The following is a 14,499-nucleotide window of genomic DNA, read 5'->3' as shown; positions in this document are numbered from 1 at the left end:
CGCTCCTAGGTGATTCCGGGAGTGCTGGTCCGAGACCACACCTTGAAGGAGCGCGGCGTGAGGAAGCCTCTCCACGCTGAGAGCTGTGCCCTTTTCCTCATTTTACCGCTTGCTTTCATTCAGTTCAGGATCTGATGGAAGCAGGGCTAAGGGGTGCGCTCCCCTGCAAAAGGATTGCAGTGCAGGGTGAACTCCCGCCGCGCGTCCGGCCGCGCACCTGGTAAGGGACCGGTTTCTGTTGAATGAATAATACAGGTGTCATAGGAGGGGAAGACGCGCGTTTCATGATGCTTAAGACCTGGTGAGCTTGCAGAGTCCTATGGGCACTCACTGCATTTTTAACTCCTTTAATCCACCAAAGAGTCTTGCAATCCTGGTATTGTTCCATATTACAGATGGGAACACTGAGCCACAGAGAAGTGAGAGGAGCTCGTGCAAGGTTATACAGAACCCATAGGATATAGACAAACCCCTGAAGGCTGGCTTCCCAGCTCCTTCTGGTAATTTCCTAAGCGGGCCTGATTTGTAAGAACCCAATTGGGTCACGTCAGAGTGAGAAATCATACTCTTGAGGGCCCACAGTGGAGTCAGTCAAGATTGTGTGGGTTTTTTTTTTTTTTTTTTTTTGCTACACCTGCAGCATGTGGGATCTTAGTTCCCTGACCAGGAATAGAACATTTGCTCCCTGCAGTGGAAGCTCAGAGTCTTAACCACTGGACCACCAGGGAAGTCCCAAGAACGTGCTTTCATGATTTAAAAATAGTTTTGTTCTTAAATATGCTGTGAAGATACAGTCCAGTATTTTATTTGTGGTTCAAAAATTTAGGGAGAGCAGAACTCCTCTGCCGTAATTCTTTTCAACAAATGTTCATGGAACATCTTTTATGGGGCCAGCCTAGAGTTGCACACTGGAGTCGCAAAATGAAACTAGTCAAAGTTTCTGCCTGCAGGAAGTTCACTGTCTAAGAGGAGAGATAAACAAGGAAATCAACCACCTTAGAAGCCCAGAAAAGTGCTCACTGAGCCCAGCTGCCCTTGGGTACTTCTGTGCTTGGAGAACAGAAGAGAACTCCCGGGTCAGGGAAGACCTGGGGTAAAGTCACCCTTGACTGACTTTTGAAGAATGTTACAATTAGCTCCTCCTGTTGATGTATGACAGAAACCAACACTGTAACCAACATTGTAAAGCAATTACCCTCCAATTAAAAATAGATTAAAAAAAAATTAGCTCCTGGAGGCAGTGGGAATAGCTTGAGGGAAGTCATGGAGGTGTGAGTCCATGACACTGTGTCTCCAGGAGCCAGGTCCTTGTGGCTGGCATGAGAGGCATTCAGACAGGAGCCCATGGGGTGCTGGGGTTGAGCTGAGTTTGAGTTGCATGTGGATAGTCATGGGAGCCTCTGAAGGCTCCTGCCTTCCTACTTGCCTTCCTTTCTGGTCCCTACTGTCTTACCCCCTTCTCTTTCTTCTTATCTCTTCTTCAGGTCTCGCCATCATCTTCCTCTCTTCCCACCAAGGTCTTCTCTGTTTCTTCAGCCTCCCCATCATTCTTTGCTGTCACCCAACCCTCTCAGGCCTCTTTACTTCCTTCTCTCCATGCAACACAGTCCTCGTAAACTTCAGCCCACCACGTGGAAGCATAATCCCTTTATACAGTATGAAGATGGATGGAAATTGTACCCACAGAGGGAGGTGACTGCTAGCCTAGTTATAGTCTGTTTATCTTCACTAGTGTCTGTTGGGTGTCATGGCTCCACCCCACTTGATCCTCTAGGCCTCGCCTGGCTGCCCTCTCTCTCCACGTTCTTCTTACATGAGTCCTCTTGTTGTTGTTGAGCCTTAACCACTGGACTGCCAAGGAAGTCCCCACAAGTGTCTTTTCTTTTTTTAAGCATGATTTATTTATTTATGGCTATGCTGGGTCTTCATTGCTGCATATGGGCTTTTTCTAGTTGTGGCAAGTGGGGGCTACTCTTCCTTGCAGTGCACAGGCTTCTCACTATGGTAGCTTCTCTTGTTGAGAAGCACAGGCTTGAGGCACATGGTTTTCACTAATTATAGCTCTCGGGCTCAGTAGTTGTGGCACGTGGTCTTAGTTGCTCTGCCACATGTGGGATCTTCCTGGAGCAGGGATCGAACCCTTGTCCCCTGCATTGGCAAGCGGGTTCTTGACCATTGTGTCACCAGGAAGTCCCCCACACGAGTCCTTTTAAACTGGTTCCTTAGGGTCATCCTGACAGTGGTCTTTGAGTAGCCCTAGATGGTTGGATGGCATCACCCACTCAAGAGACATGGGTTTGGGTGGACTCCAGGAGTTGGTGATGGACAGGGAGGCCTGTCGTGCTGCGGTTCATGGGGTTGAAAAGAGTTGGACACGACTGAGCGACTGAACTGAACTGAACTGAAGACACTAAAGAGGGTATTACCCAGGTTTCATGCCTGCATCCCTGGACTAAACTTTTTTTCTGGACACCAGGCCATCATGTTTGTTTGTTCACTGGTTCATTTGTTTATCCATTCACTTATGCATGCTTCAAATATTTATCCAGTTTTGACTCTTTGCTAATGATCTTATGAAGATCAGTGAGATCTAGCCTCTCCTCAAGGAGCAGGCCATCTAGAAGAAGGAGACAGACTTGTAATGAAGCGTCCAGGGAGGATGATGGGATGCGGGGGAGGGCACGGGGCAGGACACAGTGGAGAAGCAGAGAATTCAATACATGTTGTGTGATGTGGCAAAAAAAAAAAAAAAAAAAAAATAGGTTGGACCCAGAGAAATGCATAGGAACTTAGGAATGCTGACAATATCAAACTTTTTACCTTCCTTCCTGGGGTGCCCGTTAAGCCTAAGATGTCACTCCTGGGACCAGACAAACCAGCCCCTCGGAGCCGGTAGCTGACACTCTGGAACCACAGACAAGCAGTCTGGCAGCTCTCAAACCTTCTTGGGGCCTGCTCCTCACTCACCAGGCAACAGGTGTGTACACTGAAGATATATTTAGCTTCTAATATAATTTTTCAATTTAATGTTTGAATAATCCATACATTTACTTGGCTCAGATATCCAAAAATGCCAAAGGTGAAGAGAGAAGTTCCTTTCCTGTTCCATCATTTTCTCATCCCCTTCCACAACTGATCACTCTTTCTAGTTTTTTTTAAATCTTCCCAGTTGCTTTATGTGCAAATAAGCAAATCGGAAAGTAGATTCTTTTTTTATTCTTTCAGCTATGCCCCACAGCATGTGGGATCTTAGTTCCCTGACCAGGGCTGGAACCTGGGCCCCCGCATTGGGAGTGGGGAGTCCTGATCGCTGGACAGCTAGGAAAGTGCCCTGGAGAGTAAATTCTTATTCCTCCACTTTTGACACGAATTGTATAATTGGACATCCAGCATTCCACCCCTGGCCTTTGCCTATTGGCCATTGGGTCTTGCAGACTTTCTGGGTCGGTTTGCAGGTCCTTCCTTGTTCTTTTCACAGCTGCATGGTATTCTCTGCATCGCTTGTGGGGTTTTCCGATTCCTGGTTTTTAGGAACAATAGTGCAATCGTATAACATATGTTGATGCCCCAACATGCAAGCATATTTATTGGATACATTTCTAGAATTTCTGGGTCCAAGTGGACAAATTTCCCTTCCTATTTTTTTTTTTAATATTTATTTGGCTGCACTGAATCTTAGTAGCAGCATGAAGGATCTTTAATCTTCGTTGAGGCATGTGGGAACTATTTCTCTGACCAGGGATCGAACCCAGGCCCCCTCCATTGGGAGTCTTAACCACTGAACCATCAGGGAAGTTTCCTTCTTAGGGGTTTTATCAATATACCTTGCTACTGACCCCACCTGGGCTTTCCAAGTGGCACAGTGGTAAAGAATCTGCCTGCCAATGCGGGAGACACAGGTTTGATCCCTGGGTGGGGAAGATCCCCTGAAGTAGGAAATGACAACCCACTCCAGTATTCTTGCCTGGAAAATTCCATGGACAGAGGAGCCTGGTGGGCTACCAGGATCGCAAAGAGTCAGACGTGACTGAGCACGCACGCACACAAGCACACCAGCCTCACCTCTGTCCCTCGGCTTTGGCAACAGTGGGTTTTGAAACCTTCAGGGTTTGACAGTTGAATAGGGTGAAAATTGAGATGCCAAGCAGAATTGTAACTTGCATTCTTTTCCCAAATGTGGCCGAGTAGATGTTTAAGAGCCATTCAAATCTGAGTTTTCAGACCATTTTTTCATCTAAAATGAACAATCCTAGAAGTCCAAGCTCAGCCCTTTCACATGTATCTGCAATTCATCTTAAATTTTTGAGAAAATATAGACCTTTATTAAAAAAAAATAACAGCTTTTGACATTCTTTGAAAATGAAAGAAGTTCCATCTATAAGTCACTGCTGAACAGTATGGAAACACTAGAGGTATTTTGAAATTGACTTTTGGCAAACACAATAGAGTCTGCAAAGACTTAAAATCAGGTCCCCAGAAATTCATGACATTGTTTAAAGCAGCCTGGCTGTGATTAAAACGGATTCAGTAGAGCCTTTGTAAATTTAACATTTTATTTCCTATAATAAATATTTTCCCCATGAATTCACCTGTACTTCCCCCAATAGCACCTGTGTTCTCTTGACTTGAAAATATCAGAAGGAAGCCCAGAGGTGCTTTAGATCAACTCACCCTGTGCCCTGACCCCCGCTGTAGTGTGGACCCCCTCCCCTAATGGTCCCCAAATGACCACATTACGGACAGGCTTTTAGGAACCAGGTGAGCGGCAGGGTGGGCTTCCCAGGTGGCTCAGTGGTAAAGAGTCTTCCTGCCAATACTGTAGGTTCGGGTTTGGTCCCTGGGTCAGGAAGACTCCCTGGAGAAGCAAATGGCAACCCACTCCAATATTCTTGCCTGGAGAATCCCATGGACAGAGGAGCCTGGTGGGCTATAATCCATGGGGGTTGCAAAAGAGTTGGACATGACGGAGCCACCAAACAACAACCAGAAGCAGGGCTCTACGTCTTTCCCCATGTGTAGCAAGCTCCGCTGAGAGAGGCACGTGCTGTGGAGGGCACGGCTGCTGGAACACCTGGGCTGCAATAAACCACCCATTCGAGAAAGCTTGGGGTTTTTGCTGTTTTTAACCCTAAAATTAAGATGATGGCCCATTGACTTATGGGCCTTAATAAACACGAAATAGCTGTTCCCAAATGGCTCACTCCCCAGATAAGGCCCAACCTGAGCCTTTTCTAGTGTCCTCCTCAAGGACCCCCAGCTCAGGTGGCATCCCCAGGTGACATGACCTTGGCCAGCGGCTGATAGCAGCTGGGTTCCGTGTTCACTGAGATAGAAGCGTCCCTGCCAAGCACAGCTGTTTTCCTCCCCACCCTTCCTCACCCAGCCCAGCCTGGGAATCCACCCCAGGAACTGGCCTGGCTGGTGTGGCCTCTAATGAGTGGTTGGTCACAGGCTGGGCGGGAGGCGGGAGCCCCCAGGGGCTCATGTGCCCACATAGTTCTCAGCTGACTCAGGTCCCAGCCAGCAGGCAGCTCCTGCACTGCCCACCTGGCAGGCCATCCTTGAAAACCCCAGGACTCAAAATCTGGGCCATTGTTGGGCTGGGAGGGCTTGGGGAGCCGTCTAGCTCTGTTCGTGGGCCATTCCGCTGGCCTCCACCTTTGTCAGCAAACCTTTAATTCCTGACGTGGCCTCAGCTCCCCTTTTCTGTCCCTTCTCCCAGGAATTCTGGGCCGCAGCCCCTGAGCTCAACCTCTCCTTTAGGGAAGACCTTCCAGACTGGTGGTTCCAGGGGTAGGAAGGCACACACCCAACTGTGGGGGTCAGAGGCAGCGGGGCGGGTGCTGAGATTCTGGGGAGCACATGTGCCTTGGCCCCTGTGCCACCCCATCCCTTCTGTCTGTTCCTGGGAGCACGCCAGGGATCCTGGCCCAGAGTTCTGGCCTGGAGGGGTCTCGCCTGTGGTCCCCCTCCAGCAGGAGGTGCCCCGACTCCGAGTCCCACCTAGCTTTGGGTAGGTCACCTGGCACATGGGGACACCCACAGGTGGGGCAGCTACCCACCCCACCCCCAGCCTCGCTGGGTTCTAGCCTAGAGGAGGGACGTCTATCTGCTGAGGTGTACCCCCGCTGTGGTTTCTGAGTAGGGGTGTCCATCACTTCCTCCCTGGCTTGGAACCTGGAGTTTCCTTCTCAGCTCAGAGTTCCCCTGCCCCACCCAAACTCTTGCCTCAGAGGTCCTGCCTCCTGGTCCTTTCTGATCCCTGCTGGGAGCAAAGAGCCAGGTGATGCCAGTCAGCACCCTAACACCTCATCTCTGCCCCAGGCTGCCCCTGAGGCTCCGTTGGCCCAAGGCCGCACTGGCGCCCCTCCCAGGCCACGGCCAGCCTGGCTGTGCGAGCGGACAGCTTCCAGCGGGGCTCTCCGACTGGTGCCCCCACTCACGCCTGCTTCCTCACCAGCAGCACCCAGGGGAGGATGGCGGCCACCACAGCCACCACGGCTATGAGGGTGATGAGCAGCAGGGCCCGGGAGCGGCAGCAGAAGGACCGGGTGGAGCTGGGCGCCGGGGAGGCCCCGGAGAGCTCTGCCAGGCTGCGCCGCGGCAGGACGCTGTCCTGTTCCCCAAGGGGCATCCCATGACGGCTGATGATGAAGATCTGTGGCTCCCGGGGCAGGCCGGGCGGCGGGTCCAAGGGCAGCTGGCCACCTTGGCCTGGGGATGATCTCCAGACGGGCTGGGAGAGAGCCAGGGGGTTGGCGTGGCCCAGGGCATCTGGCAGTGGTGACGGGGGCAGGCCCACGGGCACGGCCAGGATCTGGGAGCTCTTGTCCAGCTTGGCGGGCCAGCGGGAGCTCTTCCTGCTGAGGAAGGTGACGTAGCGGCAGATGGGGCAGACAATGGTCCTCTGGACCTGGCCATCCACGCGCGTGGACAGGAGGTACTTGACCAGGCAGTCATGGCAGAACACGTGGCCGCAGCTCAGCGTCCGGCTGGCGCCCTGCAGCTCTCGGAACTTCTCATAGCACACGGGGCACTCGCTGCCCGAGCTGTCCTTGCTCTCGCCCTCAGACATGGCCGAGCAGGAGGGCAGGGCCCTCGCTGTGGGCGGGAAGGGTTGAGCATCAGTGCCTTTTCTGGCTTGGTTCCCCTGCCTGCCTCCCTGCTGCCTCTCCTGCCACTCCTCCTCAGGGGCCTCCCCGAATCACACCAGGACCCTGGGGAGGAGATGAGAGGGCACTTCTGGAAGGGGAGTTGGGGGACTGGCAAGCAGAGATCCCAGCCACCCCCCACTGGAAGGAGGTATGCGGAGACCAAGGTGTAGCCCCTTGATCCCTCACCACCACATGTGCGTCGCCTGTGGTCATCCCTCCCCTCTCCTTGGTCCCAAGCCCCCAATGGAGGCAGCAGGACCCATTCCCCATGGGAGGCAGGTGGCTAAGCCGAGGTTGCCCCCACTCCGCCTGGTCCAGGTTCCAGTGGGGGCTGTGTGTTGTGCCCATTGTGGCCATTCTCCAGAAAAGCCTCTGCTGCCACTCCATCTCCCCGCTCAGGCTGGCTGACCCATACAACTGTCCTCAGCCCCTGGCTCCCATCCCTCTATGCTAAGTGCAGCTGGAGAGCAATGAGGGATTTGAGAATAAAACTCAAAACTTACATCCAAATGCCGGCTGGCCAGCCGCGCGATCACGTCAGGGAGCTGTGGGCTCCTTCCTCCGCCCACCACAGCTCAGTCATCCTTCAGATTCTTCTCGGCAGCCTGCCCAAGGTTGCGAGAGAACCTTCCAATCAACCTCTGTGAAGGCAGGTTTTCATCCTTCGAGGATATGTCTGGTATTTGGAAATGGCCAAAGGTCACCTGGTGCCCAGTCTGGTAAAAGCAAATGAATGCCCAAGTGGCATGAAATTATTTTAAATCAAAGACACAGAGTCACCATGAAGTGACAGGTGGGTTTCAGATGTTATCTGAGAGCTAAAGAGAGGCTCCAAGGACGCTCTGAGCAGTAGCAGTGTTGTTGGATTAAGTGCAGTTCCCCAGGTGACGATTTGACGGGAAGCCCCTGTTTGGGTGTGTGACGCGGTGCCGGTGTTCTCATTCCTCCACACGTTCCCAGTATTGCAGCTGTGTCATCTAAGTCCATTTCCAACAGCCTGTTTATTTATCTATCTATTTATTGGCCTCACTAGGCAGCGTGTGGGATCTGACTTCCCTGGCCAGGGGTGGAACCCATGTCCCTGCACTGGGAGTATGGAATCTTAACCATTGGATCGCCAGTGAAGTCCTAGAACAGCCTCTTTAAAAGGACTGATCAAATGGTCACGTGATTGCATGGTCCTGCTGAAGGGTTACTGATGTGATATATTCTTCCATCAAAACACCCCTGGACACACTGAGAGCTAGAATGGTGTGTGGCAGCCCCCAAACCTGAGAGATGACACTGTTGTTATTGTTTAGTCCCTCAGTTGTGTCTGACTCTTTTGTGACCCCACAGACTGTAGCTTGCTGGGCTCCTCTGACCATGGGATTCTCCAGGCAAGAATACTGGAGTGGGTTGCCATTTCCTTCTCCAGGGGATCTTCCCGACCCAGGGATTGAACCCACGTCTCCTGCATAGCAGGCGGATTCTTTACTGCTGAGCCACTGAGAGATGACATAGTGGGAACAAAACTAGTTAATGGGGAAGGACAGACGAGAATTGGTTCAATCACCAATTGAACGCTCTCTTCCCTGTTAGCTTGGTTCCAAGCCCATTTTGCCAAGTTGAAAATATCCCATAACCAACAAAGGGCACAAATATGTAGAGGTGGGGGTAGGGGACCGGGCACCCTGGTGGCAGCACCAAAGCCTTTGCAGGTGTTTTCAAACCTCGATCTCCAAGGTGGTCAGTGTGGCCTCCAGGCCAGGGGAGGGGGTTCAAGTACTCAGACCCTGAAGCTGCCTTCAAATCCTTGATATGCCCACTACTGTCTGTATAACCTATTTGAGCCTCAGTTTCCCATCTCTAAGGTGGGGCTGATAATAATAGTACTGGCTTTTTCTCAGAGTTGTCCAGAGCATTAAGTGAGGTGCCATGAATGAAAAATCTGGCACATAGTAAATGCTCAATAAATGGCTGTTGTTCAGTCACTAAGAAGTGTCCAACTCTTTGCAACCCCATGGACTGCAACACACCAGGCTTCCCTGTCCTTCACTATCTCATGGCAAACTCATGCCTGTTGAATCAGTGATGCCATCCAACCATCTCATTTTCTGTTGCCCCCTCTCCTGCCCTGAATCTTTCCTAGCATCAGGGTCTTTTCCAGTGAGTCAGCTCTTCACATTAGGTGGCCAAATATTGGAGCTTCAGCTTCAGCATCAGTCCTTCCAATGAATATTCAGGACTGATTTCTTTTAGGATTGACTGGTTGGATCTCCTTGCAGTCCAAGGGACTCTCAAGAGTCTTCTCCAGCACCACAGTTCAGAAGCATCATGTCTTTGGTGCTAGATTGTTGTCAATCAGGCTCAGTCCTTTCTCTTCCTAGCACTTGCCTTCCCTCTCCTCCCCAGATGTTTCTTATCATGTAGATGACTAAAAACACTCATGCCCCTGACAAAGGGCAGCTCCCCTGGAGTTAGAATAACAACCAGAAAAGATGATAATGGAATAGGTAAGTGATGGGCAATAGGTTATTAAGTTGGTGTTCCAGTGTCTCAGACATTTCTGTTTCATAACATGCAGCTATCTAAACAGGTTTTTCTCAGGATGACCCTGATTTTCTTAAGCTGACCAACTGCTAGCATGTCCCCCTGCGTTTCATAACTCCCAAGAGGCGTATGGTGGCAATTCCATCCATCCACCCACCCATCCATCCATTCATTCATGTATCCAGTTATTCAACAATTATTTATTGAGTGTTGCTGCAGGCTAAGTACTGAGCCAGACATTGGAAATTAGCAGTGATTAAGAAAACCCTTCAAGGGTGTTCCCTGGTTGTTAGGATTGAATTCTGGGCTCTCACTGCCATGGGTTTGATTGCTGATCAGGGAACTAAGATCATGCAAGCGTGGCATGGGGGCAAGTGTCCTTCATGAAGCTTTTAGAATCTAGTGGACATTTATAAAGTTCTTGAAGAGAGATTTTTTTTTTAAAGGAGGAATGATGATCAATACCCTAAGTTGTTTGGAAAACTGAGAAGTGAGGTATCAAGATAGGCAAGAGAATAGAGCAGATAGATTCGAGAATGCTGGAGGGGAAAGGATGTTGGAGGTCATTTAGTAAAATCGAGTGTTATAGATGAAAAGACCCAAGCCCAGAGAAGGGAAGTGACTTGTCTGAAGTCACCTTGGGGAGGGGTTGGAGAGGGAGATGGGAGTGGGGAGATATTCATTGATTTCCTAGAGAGTGTAGAAAATATTTGAATCAGTTGATAGATTGGGTGAGTAGATATTAGCTGCGGCAGGAAGCGCTGTCCTCCTTGGGTTGAGCAGGGGAGCAGAGAGAACTGAGTTTGAGAAATAATGGGACGCGGGGGATGCAGATGACATCCCAGATCCCTGCTGATGGCCTCCTGTGCAGTCCCTTCCCATCCTGTGCTTCGGGAGAGCCTTGTCCTTCACGTCTGGGCAAGGCCACCCGTCCTCCATCCCTACCTTCTTGCCTCCCATGCTCAGTCCCTCCCTTTCTCTTCATACCATTTCATTCTCCATCCTTGAGTTCTTCCGAACCTGACTCTGTCTCAGGTGCTGGGGAGAGGGCAGCAGAAGAAATCTGAGGAACACGCTCTGATTGGGGCACAGACTAGCTAAATGAAGGGGAAGACATTATATTCAAAGGCATCCCCGTTGGTGCTTCAGGAAATTTTGGGGAGAGGAGGGCTGGAAGGTCTTCCTAGGTGAGGTGGGACCAGTGTCCAGCTAATAATAAATAATTACAACAGCAGCTATTTATTGAACACTAATTGTGTGCTTGGCATTCTGCATCCCTTCCTCATTTCATCGTCAACAGCTCCAGGAGGTAGATATTATCTCTGTTTTACAGACGAGGGAACCAAGGCTTAAGTAACTTTGTTCAAAGCAGGCTGCTGGGACTTCCCTAGTGGTCTAGTGGCTAGGACTCTGAGCTCCCAATGCAGGGGGGCCGGGTTCAACCCTTGCTCAGGGAACTAGATCCCTCATGCTGTAACTAAGACCCAGTGAAGCCAAATAAAGAAGCCAAAAAAAAAAAAAAAAAAAAGAATAAACAGTATACGGTGGGAATTAAAAGAAAGTCCAGGGCAGATCCAGGGTTCGAGGCCAGGTCAGCCTGGCTACACTGTGAACCACCCCATCCACCGAGAATGTGCATCCATGGAGGGCGTTCCAGAACTCGAGTGAAGGAGTAGGTGAAGAATTGAGAGCAAGATAGCATTACTAGGAGGTCCCAGCCCTTATGCCTCTACAGAAACACCAATTTAACAAACAACCAAGGATGAAAATGCCTCCTGAAAACTCCAGAATCCAGTTGTATATGTTAAATATGTACATCTTGTTGAATGTCAATCATACCTCAATAAAGTTTTTTTTTTTTTAAAGAATGATGAGGAAACCTGTATGGGAAAGTGACCCTCCCCCAAACTTCCCTCCTTAAAGTGACTGTAACTGGAGCTGCCCCTCCAGCTATGAGAGGCAGGGGGAGGGGGAGGGCTGGCCCAAGGGGGGCCGACCCCATGAAGCCCCAGGGCCTGGCTTCACCCTCAGCAGCAGCCCACCACCCATCTTGAGGACTGGTGGGGGGTGTCACCAGCTCAGGTGACCCCCACCTCCCCACCTTGGGACAGTGAGTCTGTGAGGCGGGGTGACACCTGTGGGCACCTAGGTTTCCCTCCTGGATTCCCAATGCTTTATAGCGTCCGCTGTCTCTCTCTCTCTCACACACACACCCCTGGCATCAGTGCAGAACTCTGCCAAGCTCCTTCCCTGCCCCCAGCCCGGCCCCCAGACTCACTTTGGCTGGGACCAGGGCGAGCAGCATCCACCTCTCCACCCGCAGGCCTCCACAGAGCAGATCTGAGCCACCCAGAAGCACTGGGCGGGCGGCACGTCCTCCTGCTGCTGTTAGTGTGACAGCCGCCGCCGCCGCCGAGGCATTTGCTAATGACTGAGCAGGTCGCCCAACCCGTTTGAGGCCAGGAGGCTTTGGCGTTGCCCAGGGGTTTGGCCCCTGTTGGAGTCAGGTGATCTTGATGAAGATGCTCAGAGAGGAGGGATCCCCCACCCAAGGAGGAGTACAAGGATGGGTGCTGGAGACAAGCACAGGGTCTCAGTATGGGGGCAGTGACCCAGGACCCATCCCCAAAGATGAGTCTCCACGTCCCTCCAATAATGAGAAAGTCATACAGTCCTCCAGCCTCCAGAGTTCATTTTGGTGATCCTCCCGTTGCTTCCTGCTCCCTTGCCATGCCAGGGCGCAGGGCGAAGGGCTCAGATCAGCCTCAGTAACTCTTTGCCACCCAAAGTCATACACAAATATTTGGGTGATGTGCTTATATACACTTGTCTTTCATCTCACACTCAGAGGGGCTCAGAGCTCCAAAGATCAAACACCACAGGGATAAAGAAGGAGGCACAATAAAACCAATAAAGGAGAACTGTCCCTGATACCATGTGAAACAGAAGTTTCAGAACAGTCTGTGTGACTCTATGGAAATGATAATATATGATCGTTTTTATAGAGGAAAAATCTGGAAGTAGACACATCAACTTGTTAGTGGTTATCACTAAAGAAACTTTCTGACTCATGCATTCCTGTGATCGTTGAATGTATATTTCTTTCATGATCAGGAAAAAATAATCAAGAATAAGGCAGGAGTTGGGACTTCCCTGGTGGCCCAGTGGTTAAGAATCTGTCTTGAAATGCAGACTGGGGCTTCCCTGGCTGTCCAGTGGTTAGGACTCTGGGCTCTCACTGCCACAGGCCCATTTTCAGTCCTTGGTGGGGGAACTAAGATGTCACAAGCTGTGCCGTGAGGCCAAGAAAAATTATATTACCCACTCTATAGGATTGTGATGATGATTAAATAAATGGATACAAATAATGTGCCTGAACCTACAAAAATGGGAGGAAATATTTGCAAATGATATGACTGATAAGGGATTAATATCCAACATATATAAACAACTCATACAACCCAACATCACACACACAAAAACCCAAGAAAATGGGCAGAAGAACTGAACATTTGCAAATTGGCCAACAGGCACACAAAAAGATGTTCAGCATCAATAATCATCAGGGAAATGCAAATCAAGTGTCCACTTAGCCCATTGCAGGCTGCCCTGTTTGGCTCCAGGCAGATCAGGGGTATCTGGGGGTTTCAGTTCATTCCTGCCCCCGTGAGTTTCCTGGACTCACCCCCTCCCGCCAGGCTGCCCATACATCTGAAATCTCAGTCTTACCTGTTCTCTATGGCCGACCCCCTGGCTCTCCTTCTATCCTTACATAGCCTGGGGCTGCTGGTACTCAGGGGAAACCTGGGGCCTTTGAGTAGAAAACAGGCCCTGCCAGGGCACCCAGCTTGGAAGGTGGACAGGGGCTGCTTTCATTCCCAAGCCCCCCGCCCCCGGCCCTCAGCCCCCTCTGTCTAACCTACACTGAAGCAGCCACAGAACATCTTCATGGGTGTTCCTCATCCCTTCCCTCCCTCTAAAGACTTCCGTGGCTCCCCACTGCCCTCGGTACACTGCCCACCCTCCTCAGTCCGCACATGAGGCCCACACTGCCTTTCTCACACGTTTTCTGGACAGTCCCCTTGCCCTGGGCCATCTCAAGCCACACAGCACAGCCGCAGGGCTGGCTTCTAGTTCAGATCCCTTGAGGCCTTGGGCTTCTGGGGCTCTGTGATTTTTTTCCTGCCTTTTTTTTGTCTGGCTGCAATGCCTTTCTTCCTCATCACTTCCCCACTGGCATCTTTATCTTTTAAGACCTTGAAGGAGGAGTTCCTAACTCATCTCTGTTGACTGTAGCACAGGGTCTTGTGTCTGGCAATAGTGTTTACTAAGTGAGTGTTTGTGAAATGAATAAATCCAACTTCTCAAGCCTAGCTTATATGCATGAGGTTGTGTGTGTGTGTGTGTGTGCACGCCTGCACACGAGTGTGTGTTTAGGCAATCAAGTCATTTACCTTCTATTTTTTTTAATAGTTTTATATATTTATTGGCTGCACAGGGTCTTCCTTGCTGCCTGGGCTTTTCTCTGGTTGCACAGAGTGGGGGCTGCTCTAGTTGCCGTGCTCGGGCTTCTTGTTGCTGTGGCTTCTCTTGTTGCAGAGCACAGGCTCTAGAGCACAGGTTCAATAGTTGTGGTGCACAGGCTTGGGCTTAGTAGCTCCATGACATGTGGGATCTTCCTGCACCAGGTATCGAACCAGTATCTCCTGCATTGGCAGGCAGGCAGATTCTTTATCACAGAGCCACCAGGGAAGCCCCTACCTTCTATTCTAATGGCTTTTGGAATCTACACCAAAATTCTCCCCACCCCCTC

General features: G+C 50.7%; 1 protein-coding gene across 1 annotated transcript; it reads right to left on the bottom strand.

Annotated features, from left to right (window-relative positions):
• Positions 1 to 6,439: 6,439 nt before the first annotated feature.
• Positions 6,440 to 12,096, bottom strand: RNF222 (ring finger protein 222). Its single transcript, XM_006062922.3, has 3 exons — positions 11,965 to 12,096; positions 7,658 to 7,870; positions 6,440 to 7,101 (listed from the first exon to the last, which is right to left on the bottom strand). The coding sequence occupies exon 3, from the start codon at positions 7,073 to 7,075 to the stop codon at positions 6,440 to 6,442; it is 636 nt and encodes a 211-aa protein (XP_006062984.3). The 5' UTR covers positions 7,076 to 7,101; positions 7,658 to 7,870; positions 11,965 to 12,096.
• Positions 12,097 to 14,499: the final 2,403 nt, after the last annotated feature.

Source organism: Bubalus bubalis, chromosome 3 (genome assembly GCF_019923935.1).
Source record: "Bubalus bubalis isolate 160015118507 breed Murrah chromosome 3, NDDB_SH_1, whole genome shotgun sequence".
Taxonomy (NCBI): domain Eukaryota; kingdom Metazoa; phylum Chordata; class Mammalia; order Artiodactyla; family Bovidae; genus Bubalus; species Bubalus bubalis.
This window is presented reverse-complemented; position numbering and strand designations above follow the sequence as displayed.